The sequence below is a fragment of the Amphiprion ocellaris genome, chromosome 9 (genome assembly GCF_022539595.1).
Source record: "Amphiprion ocellaris isolate individual 3 ecotype Okinawa chromosome 9, ASM2253959v1, whole genome shotgun sequence".
Classification (NCBI taxonomy): Eukaryota; Metazoa; Chordata; class Actinopteri; family Pomacentridae; genus Amphiprion; species Amphiprion ocellaris.
In genome coordinates this window covers 2,713,199-2,723,805 of record NC_072774.1, presented here as the reverse complement: position 1 = coordinate 2,723,805, position 10,607 = coordinate 2,713,199, and the positions used below count along the sequence as shown (strand labels likewise).

The 10,607-nt window shown below is 41.5% G+C and overlaps 1 protein-coding gene across 1 annotated transcript; it reads right to left on the bottom strand.

The window, feature by feature from the left end:
• Nucleotides 1-129: 129 nt before the first annotated feature.
• On the bottom strand, nt 130-10,501 carry opn9 (opsin 9). Its single transcript, XM_055013842.1, has 8 exons — nt 7,362-10,501; nt 6,334-6,484; nt 6,123-6,262; nt 3,257-3,395; nt 3,070-3,184; nt 1,962-2,042; nt 1,456-1,882; nt 130-1,372 (listed from the first exon to the last, which is right to left on the bottom strand). Exons 1-8 carry the CDS (start codon nt 7,480-7,482, stop codon nt 1,104-1,106), a joined length of 1,443 nt encoding a protein of 480 aa, XP_054869817.1. The 5' UTR covers nt 7,483-10,501; the 3' UTR covers nt 130-1,103.
• Nucleotides 10,502-10,607: the final 106 nt, after the last annotated feature.

Below are 10,607 nucleotides of genomic sequence, written 5' to 3'. Positions count from 1 at the left end.
AAGATAATATAATGAACCAACAGAACATTTCATATAACTCAGAATTTCAACAATGTCCTCTGAAGATTTAGTTTCCTCCACAGTTTGACATCAATCAACAATCACAACAGATGTTTGTTTTGGTCCGAGTCAGAAAGAAATGATTTTAGTGTTTATTTCAGACATGGACTGAGGACAGGAGGAAAATCACACGTAGTAATAATAAATATCACTCTGTCTACTCAGTATTTATGTTAGATGGGGAATAACAAGTTGCTGGTCATGAAATACAAACATAAATGAATAAACAAGCACTAAACTGTAACTATACAGAAAATGTGTATGAATATTTTAACAATGAAAACAAATCCAACCTTTTGTCGTGAACACAGACCATGAATTTCATGTTTATGGAAGCTGAGTGACTGGAAATCATTATTTACACTTCATGATTATTATTACTATTGATAATAATAATAATAATAATAATAATAATAATAATAATAATAATAATAATGTTTGTTTTTTATTTGTTTATGCAGTTTTTTTCACCAAAAATGTTATAAATATGAGTGAGATTTAGCTGCATTAATGTTCCCCTCTACCTCTACAAGTCTTCCAGGACCTGCTGCTGAGAAACGTCATGATGCTGCCACCACCGTGCTTCACAACATGATGCTGCCACCACCGTGCTTCACATCATGATGCTGCCACCACCATGCTTTATAGTGAAGATGGTGTGTTTGTGATGATGTACAAACTTATCATCTAGTCTGATGGACAAAAGGCTCCATTCTGGTCTCCTCAGACCAAAGAATCTTCTTCCAGGTGACTTCAGAGGAGTCATAGGTGTCTTGGTGGCCTCTCTCACAAGTCCCTTTCTTGGAACTCCTTCAGAGAAGTCACAGGTGTCTTGGTGGCCTCCACCAAGTCTTGTTTTCTAAATTTTTGCCAAATGAAATCAGTGATTCAGTGTTGAAAAGCAATAAATGGAAGAAATTTTTCAGGAGAATGAATGCTTCTTATTGGTTTTGAAGTCTATGTTGTGATGGTTTCTGAGGAGCAGTGAGAGTTCAGGTCAATGGAGAACACCTGGTTAGAGATAATGAAGGTGGAAACAGCTTTCAGACGGTGAGGATGCTGGATGTGGAAACTCTCAGGTCTCTACTAGTCTTCAATCTGTCTACACTGCTGTGTCTCTTCATGTTCCCTCGAGTGTCCAAAGAGACAACGTCCAGAACATCAGCTCCTTCTGAGATGTTCCCGGACTTTGTTCTTCCATCGCTGCTTCTGTCCTGGAGTCTCTTCAGGTTTCGGTTCTTTCTATCCCCAGATAGAGATATGGGAGTGCTCCGTCTGCTCCAGCTCTGGCAGTACGAGAGGCTGACGGTCCCTGAAACAGAACAACAGGACAAAGAGTCGGGTTTGTGGTAAACTGGTACCAAAGATCAGAACCAGTATCAGTGGGTTCCTTACGTTCATATAAGCTCCCCCTCCTGCTCTGCGCTCGCCTCCTCTCGGCCTTCTCTCGGCCGAACACCATGGCGTAGACGTCGTCCCTGAACTCGCGGTTCATGATCTGGTAGATCAGAGGGTTGATCATGCAGTGGGACTTGGCCAGCATGGCAGGGATCAGGGTGACCACCGGGGGCAGGCTGGAGACGGGCCTGGTACCAAGGGGTGGACTGGGTTCTACTCTGTCCTCAGGACTGTGGAGAACCTGTCTGTAGAACTCTGCTCTGGTCCAGTTCAGCAGTGAGGAGGAGTCCAGGACGTCTGGAGCTACTGCAGATCCCGAAGGTTCCTCCATTGAGGACTCAGCCTCTCTGAGGGCTGAGATCAGGGACACGCTGGCGTAGGGCAACCAGGCCAGCAGGAAGGTGGAGCAAACCACCGCCGCCATCTGCAACAAACACCTGATTTACCTTCATGTGGGACACTCAGCAGCCAATCAGAACATCACAACTGTCAGCAGGTCTCACCTTTGCAAGTCTCAGGTCTTTGCTGGAGTTACTGACGAAGGAGGAAGGAATGGAGGCTAAAGTTCGGTTAGATCTGAGCACCTGAAAGCAGAAGCAATGGTCAGTGCTGATATTTACAAGATTAGAACGAGAAAGTAGATAAAAGACTTTTTCCAAAAGTAAACAGGAGGACATTTCAGAGCTCAATGCTAATGTCTTCCAGTTACATTGCAATTCATTTTTCTTTAGTCCTGCAGGGACGACATAGAAAACTTCTCTGAAGATGGCATATTCATTATTTGAAGATTTAAATTAAGCTGCACTGTAAAAAACAATCAGCAAAAACATCCAAACATCTCAGCGAGGTGCCAGAAAAACTGTGTATAAAAGCAGTGGAGTTCTGTAATAACAGAAAAATGTAAAAGCAGTGAAAATAGCAGCAAATATGTTCAATGATTTCAAAGAGTGTGAATAACTTCAAGTAAAAATGTAAAATAAAAACACATAAGTAGTTAAACTTCATCATTAAAGTCACAAAGACGGTGTCTTAATGTGTTTTGTTCCTCATTTATGTCATTTTCAGCCAAAATAAATGCTTTAGCTAATATAGAGCAACTTTTGCTAATATAGAGCAACTTTAACTAATTTAGAGCAACTTTAACTCATATAGAGCAACTTTAATTCATGTACACTACTGTTCAAAAGTTCAGGGTCACTTAGAAATATCCTTATTTTTGAAAGAAAAGCAGTTTTTTTTCAATGAAGATAACATTAAATGAATGATAAATCCAGTGTAGACATTGTTAATGTGGTAAATGACTATTGTAGCTGTAAACGGCTAATTTTTAATGGAATATCTCCATAGAGGTACAGAGGAACATTTCCAGCAACCATCACTCCTGTGTTCTAATGCTACATTGTGTTAGCTAATGGTGTTGAAAGGCTCATTGATGATTAGAAAACCCTTGTGCAGTTATGTTAGCACATGGATAAAAGTGAGAGTTTTCATGGAAAACACGGAATTGTCTGGGTGACCCCAAACTTTTGAACGGTCATGTAAATAATAAAGATGTTACATTAACAATAAAGATGTTGGATGATCATGTTGTGGAGCAGCAGCTGTTCTCACCGTCAGCAGGATGAACAGATACGAGGAGATGATGGTGAACGTTGGGAACCCGAAGCACAGCGTCAGGATGAGGATGACGTAGATCCTGTCGTTCTCAGACGACCTGAGGCTCCACCTGGAACATGGACGGAACATGAACATGTGGGTCTGAACGAGGAGAACACACCAGAACTTTAGTGCTGATTACCAGTTGATGGTGCAGCTCAGCCCGTAAGGTTCTGGTCCATAACTTCCAAAGCCAAAGACCGGCAGGGTGGCCCAGAACAACGCGTAGAACCACACCACAGCGATGGACCAGAACACATGGCGCCGCTCTATCCACTGACCTGCAGAACAACAGAACCTGGTGCTGGTTAAACTGGACGAGCAGCTGGAAGAGGATGAAACTTCACAGATTTAACCGGTCACAGCAAACATCTTGAACCCAATAACCAGGCAGGTATCTCATCTTTTATAAATCACCAAAATTACTCCATTTATCAGAGCAAGAAGATGTAAAAACAAAAAAATATATATTTATCCAAATCCTTTAGTCCATTTTTGAGTGATGTTGGGCACAGACAGACGGACAAATGTACGCATTTTTGTACAGAACTTGAATGCATTGTGTGAAATCTGTTCAATTGTAAAAAAACCCAAAAAAATTAAACAAATCGTGATATTTAATCAAATTCACTTTACTGCTCCGCCAAGAAAAGTGGTGGAGTTATGTGACAATCGGCATACGTTTGTCTGTCTGTGCCCATTATTACTCAAAAACAGACAGACGGATTTGGATGAAATTTTCAGTGAAGGTCAGAAATGACACAAGGACCAACTGATTAGATTTTGGCAGTGATGCAGCTTATAGTCTGGATCCACGGATTTGGCAAAGATTTTTTGTGTCATTGCCAGATAGTGGCACGACGTCACTGTAACCATGACAACAAGTGAACACTACATCAGCTGCCTGCTGATGATAACATGATTGTGATTCTACTACAAATCTATCACTGAGGACTTATCAGGACTTATTGGTCAGAAATGATCCAAGGAACAACTGATTAAATTGTGGGGGTGTTTCTGAGTCCCATCAATTCCCGCTGCCCGCTACATATTTAGGTCACGTGATTCAGTATCCGTACATAATGTACACATGCATAACACACAGAGCAAAATCATTTTGTTTGTGGATTCATCTATATTGAATGGACACATTCTATGTTGCCGTGATTTCTGATCATCAATAACTAATAAACAAATACTGCATTTGTGACATCTGGGGGAATGAGCAGCCTTGGGGGAGGACTGCACTCTCTGAGGGCTTTTCTTTTTCTAAATGTCTCAAACAGTTTGCTTGAACCATATTGTGTAAAAAAACAAAAGAAAATTGAGCTCCTCAGCCAAACTGGTTCTCAGTAGGTGGGTTCCAGTATCTATACTTTATTAACAGTCCAGAGAAGGACTTATTACTTCCTTGAACATAGGATGTCAAATATACTTCGACTACCTTTGGTTGGATTTTGCTGTTTGCATGTTTTTCTGGACATTCTGCTCAGTTACATCATCACACGAGTATAAAAAAGCTTGAGCTGCTAAAAGTGCACAGTCAGACCGATGAAAGCTGATTTCACTCTGCAGACTGCAAAGGTCAAAGTTTAAAGTGCGTTATTATGAAGAATTATTCTGTCCTACTTAAATGATGCTGCACAAAACTGAACATAGAGCACAGAGGGCAGCCTTAGTATGAGGGTAAAAACTATTTGAAACAAAGATGACGGCCGACTCAGCTGTAACCCAAACATTCACAGAGTTTTCAGGTTGAACTGCAGGCAGTGTTTCCACAGAGAGACTGAGAGGAAAATCAAAGCTACTGGATGAATCAAATAAATGCAGCATGGCTCAGAAACAGTGAACAGAGGAGCAGGTTGTTGGAGATCCATTCAGCATGGAGAAACATCTTTCTAGATGATGAGCAGAGTAGAGAGGAAAAGTCTAGAAACAAGGAGACAGAAAAACATCTACAGGATGAGGAGGCAACAGAGAGACACAACTGTCACAAACAGACATAAAATGACACAAATGAGACAGAAACTGACAAAAACAAGACACAGTGACAAAACGAGACACAAAATGAGGAAAAAAAGAAATGCAAAATGACATAAACCTGACACAAAACAACAAAAATGAGACACAAAAAGAACAAAACCGAGACACAAAAAGACGAAAATGAGACACAAAACTGCAAAAATTTGACAAAACAATAATAATGACACATAAGACAACAAAAATGACACACAAAACGGCAATACCGAGACACAAAATGACAAAATGAGACAGAAAACAAAAAAAAGAGACAAAATCATAAAGATGAGACACAAAATCACAAACACGAGACACAAAACGGGACACAAAACCATAAAAATGAGACACAAAATGACAAAACGTGACACAAAATGACAAAAACTGTACACAAAACAATAAAAAAGAGACACAAAACAACAAAATAAGACACAAAATGACAAAAAAGAGACACAAAACAACAAAACCAAGACTCAAAATCATAACAATGAAACACAAAACGACAAAACCGAGACATGAAAAGACAAACATGAGACACAAAACAACAAAAACGAGACACAAAATGACAAAACCTAGACACAAAACGAGACAGAAAACGATAAAATAAGACACAAAATGACAAAAGACACAAAATGAGAAAAACAACACACAAAACAACAAAAACTAGACACAGAACCACAAAAATGAGACACAAAACGAGACACAAAATGACTAAAATGAGACACAAAGCAACAAAATAAGACACAAAATGACAAAAATAGAGACATAAAAGGATAAAAACGAGACACAGAGCCATAACGAAACAAAAAACTGAGACACTTTTTGGTGATTTTTAATAGAAATCATGTCTTTCCAACCCACACATGGGTTTGGAAGAAGTGTTTTCTATTAAAAATCAGCACAGAGTCGAGTGAAACCTCCTGTCGAGGCTTCAACATGTAAACAGTTGAACATCTACAGTCTGTGTGGGTTCTGGAGGTTCTGGTCGGTACCGTATCGCAGGCAGCAGATCTTCAGGCAGCGGTCCATGGAGATCAGGCTGGTGGTGATCAGAGAGCCGATGCCGAACACGAAGCCCTGGACGCCGTACCAGAGGCAGCCAGCCTCCCCAAACACCCAGGCGTGGCACAGGCTGCCGGGTTAGAAGCGGTTAGAACGGGTCGGAACCGCCCGGACGTCGGTTCTGAACAGGTCGGCGTTTACCTGGAGATGATGAAGAACGGAGATCCCAGCAGGCTGAAGCCAAAGTCACACAGAGCCAGGTTGATGGTCAGCAGCTCTGGAGGCCTCAGCTTCTTTCTCCTCCTGCAGAACACCAACAGAACCAAGCCATTCCCCAGAACCGAGGCCACGCCTGAGGAGTACAACAGCAGGAGAACGGGGAACATCAGCAGGAGAACACAGAACACCAGCAGGAGAACGGGGAACATCAGCAGGAGAACAGGGAACATCAGCAGGAGAACACAGAACACCAGCAGGAGAACGGGGAACATCAGCAGGAGAACAGGGAACATCAGCAGGAGAACACAGAACACCAGCAGGAGAACGGGGAACATCAGCAGGAGAACAGGGAACATCAGCAGGAGAACACAGAACACCAGCAGGAGAACGGGGAACATCAGCAGGAGAACACAGAACACCAGCAGGAGAACGGGGAACATCAGCAGGAGAACACAGAACACCAGCAGGAGAACGGGGAACATCAGCAGGAGAACGAGGAACATCAGCAAGAAAACGGGGAACATCAGCAGGAGAACACAGAACACCAGCAGGAGAACGGGGAACATCAGCAGGAGAACACAGAACACCAGCAGGAAAATGGGGAACATCAGCAGGAGAACACAGAACACCAGCAGGAGAACACAGAACACCAGCAGGAAAATGGGGAACATCAGCAGGAGAACAGGGAACATCAGCAGGAGAACACAGAACACCAGCAGGAGAACACAGAACACCAGCAGGAAAATGGGGAACATCAGCAGGAGAATAGAGAATATCAGCAGAGTTTAAACAGGAGAGCATCAGTAGGAGAACAGAGAACATCAGTAGAGTTTACACAGGAGAGCATTAACAGGAGAACATCAGTAGGAGAACAGACATCAGTAGAGTTTACACAGGAGAACATCAGTAGGACGACTGATGCAGTAGAATCGGTGTTTTGTTTCTGATAAGAATCGGTGGTTTGGTTCTGATAAGAATCGGTGGTTTGGTTCTGATAAGACTCGTGTTACCTGTGAAGATGAGGAACACGGCGACAGCGACATCTGCAGATGGAGACAATCTGGAGATGAAAAGCAGCTGGACGGACGACGGGACGAACCAGGAGCCCCGCTGAGACCCATCATGTCCCATCAATGATCCACAACAGAACCGAGAGCAGAGGAACTCCTGCAGAACCAGATAAACTCCTGCAGAACCAGAGAGGAACACCTGCAGAACCAGGCAGAAATTCCTGCAGAACCACAGAGAAACTCCTACAGAACCAGAGATAAACTCCTGCAGAACCAGAGGAATTCCTGCAGAACCAGAGAGGAACTCCTGCAGAACCAGAAATAAATTCCTGTAGAACCAGACAGAACCTCCTGCAGAACCAGACAGAAATTCCTGCAGAACCACAGAGACACTCCTGCAGAACCAGAGATAAACTCCTGTAGAACCAGACAGAAACTCCTACAGAACCAGATAAACTCCTGCAGAACCAGAAATAAATTCCTGTAGAACCAGACAGAACCTCCTGCAGAACCAGACAGAAATTCCTGCAGAACCACAGAGACACTCCTGCAGAACCAGAGAGAAACTCCTACAGAACCAGAGATAAACTCCTGCAGAACCAGAGGAATTCCTACAGAACCAGAGAGGAACTCCTACAGAACTACAGAGAAACTCCGGCAGAACCAGAGATAAACTCCTGTAGAACCAGACAGAAACTCCTACAGAACCAGATAAACTCCTGTAGAACCAGAGATAAATTCCTGTAGAACCAGAGAGAAACTCATGCAGAACCAGAAAGAACCTCGTACAGGACCACAGAGAAACCTCTACAGAACCAGTGATAAATTCCTGTAGAACCAGAAAGAACCTCGTACAGAACCAGACAGAACCTTGTACAGAACCAGAGGTAACTTCCCACAGAACCAGAGATAAACTCCTGTAGAACCAGACAGAACCTTGTGCAGCCAAAAACTCAGAACCCAGCCTGCTAACTGATGTGGATCAGGAGAACAGAAGTGATGTTTCCTCCTGAAGATTGAATTTTTAATCTCTGTTCTTTTAAAGCTCAGAGAACAACAGCAGAAGCTCCTTTAGAAAATCCAGATTAAGAGAACAAGGAGCTTAAAGCAGCGCTGCAGCTTTAAAGGAAGATTGGAGTTTATTGGTTCGGATTCTGTCGCTGCTCATCTGCAGCTCTGTGGAGGACGGACTGAGGTTCTGAAACAGACGATAGAACAACTGATAGACAAGAACATAAAAACAAACATTTCTGAACATGAACGGATCCTTTAAAGTCTTTTTCCTGCTGCTGTTTTCCTCATTTTTGCAGCTTTAGATCAGTTTTACAATCTGACTTGGTGCTGATTGTTTCAGGTTTCTGATAAATAAAGTAGAACCAGAACGTTCTCACCTCTCAGGCCTGGAATGTTCAAAGCTTCTGTCAGGTTAAAAAAGGTTCAAACATGAGGAGTCACATGAGGACAGAAAGGATCCGGAATCTTCTCTGAAATCTGTTTTTTTCCACTAAAACAAAAACCTCTGAACTCTTCTCACCTCCATCTTTGATTCCTGTTCGACTCTCAGAGAAGATCTGCTGTTTTTATGTAACCTTAATCTGAAGCCGACTCTAAATCCATCAGCTGCTCATCTAAAGAGGAACTCACCCACAGACGGTTAGAAATGATCAGAGGGAGAGAAAGAATCAGTCAGAGAATCACAGAATCTGAGAATCAGTCAGAGAATCAGAGAATCAGTCAGAGAATCTGTCAGAGAATAAAAGAATCAGTCAGAGAATCAAAGAATCTGAGAATCAGTCAGAGAATCAGAGAATCAGTCAGAGAATAAAAGAATCAGTCAGAGAATCTGTCAGAGAATAAAAGAATCAGAGAATCAGTCAGAGAATAAAAGAATCTGACAGAGAATCAGAAAATCAGTCAGAGAATCAATCAAAGAATCAGTCATAGAATCAAAGACTCAGTGAGAGAATCAGGCAGAGAATGAGAAAATCTGTCAGAGAATCAGTCAGAGAATCAGAGAATCTGTTAGAGAATCAGACAATGAGTCAGAGAATCAGGCAATCAGTGAGTGTTTTGAAGGAACCATCATAGAGACATTTGTTGCTTGGTTGTTTGTTTGTTGACTTTATTTATTCCAGCAGCGAAACAGAGAATTTTCACCTTAAAGTTCAGTTTATATTAAAGCAGAAATCTCATAAAATCCCCTGACCTTCTTCCATCTGGTCCAGAGGAACCTGCAGAGCTGCTCTGTGATTGGTTCACTGAGCAGGTGGGTCACATATGATTGGATAACAGCTGTGCCTTGATTGGCCAGTTTGAACTGAGAGGCGGGTCCTCCTCTGTTCAGAAGGCAGCTCTGATATAAACTTTTTTTTTCTCTCTTCCTGATTTTGTTTTCTTACTTATGGGGATTTAATGTTTGTTTGAAAACCACAGATAAACATTTTCAGTCTCATTCCTCACTAAAACCTCCACAGTAGATCCTCCACTGCAGAGAATCAGGAGGTTGGATGAGGTTAAAATATTAACATTCAACCTGTTTTTTTTAAAGCCGCTCTCTGAACTCGTTGATCCTCTGATTTATCATCTTTCTGTTTTTGTTTGTTCATCAGGTTCAACTTTAAAATCGGTTTCTGCACTAAATAACTCAAAGATCCTCTTAAAGTCCTGCATGAAGGTCAATCAGCTGATCTGTGGCTTCACTTCTGGAGATTAAACACAAAAAATCCTGGAAAAATCTTACATATTTTCATTTATTTCAGACTTTCATCCAGTCCGACTGTAAATGTTGTTTATGTTTGGAGGTTTTATTGGAGGAATCTTTAAAAACTGACAGAATCACTTTAGTTTCAGGCTGAAAGACTCTAAACGTCTTCATAAAGATTCATGGAAATTAACATTCTGGCTTTTATTTATTTTACAGTCAACTGGTTTTACCAGATATCATCGGTAATTTAATAAAATGCTGTAAATTAAAAGTAAATTTTTACTATTTTAAATTTAACTTGGAATATACACACATTTTTTAAAAAAAACAACAAATATGATTAAAGCTTTATTTACCATTTTTGGTATTTTTATTGTCCGAGAATCAGTCAGAGAATCAGTGAGAATCAGTCAGAATCAGTCAGAATCAGAGAATCAACGAATCAGTCAGAGAATCAGCCAGACAGTCAAAGAATCAGTCAGAATCAGTCAGAGAATCAAAGAATCAGAATCAGTCAGAATCAGTCAGAGAATCAGTCAGAG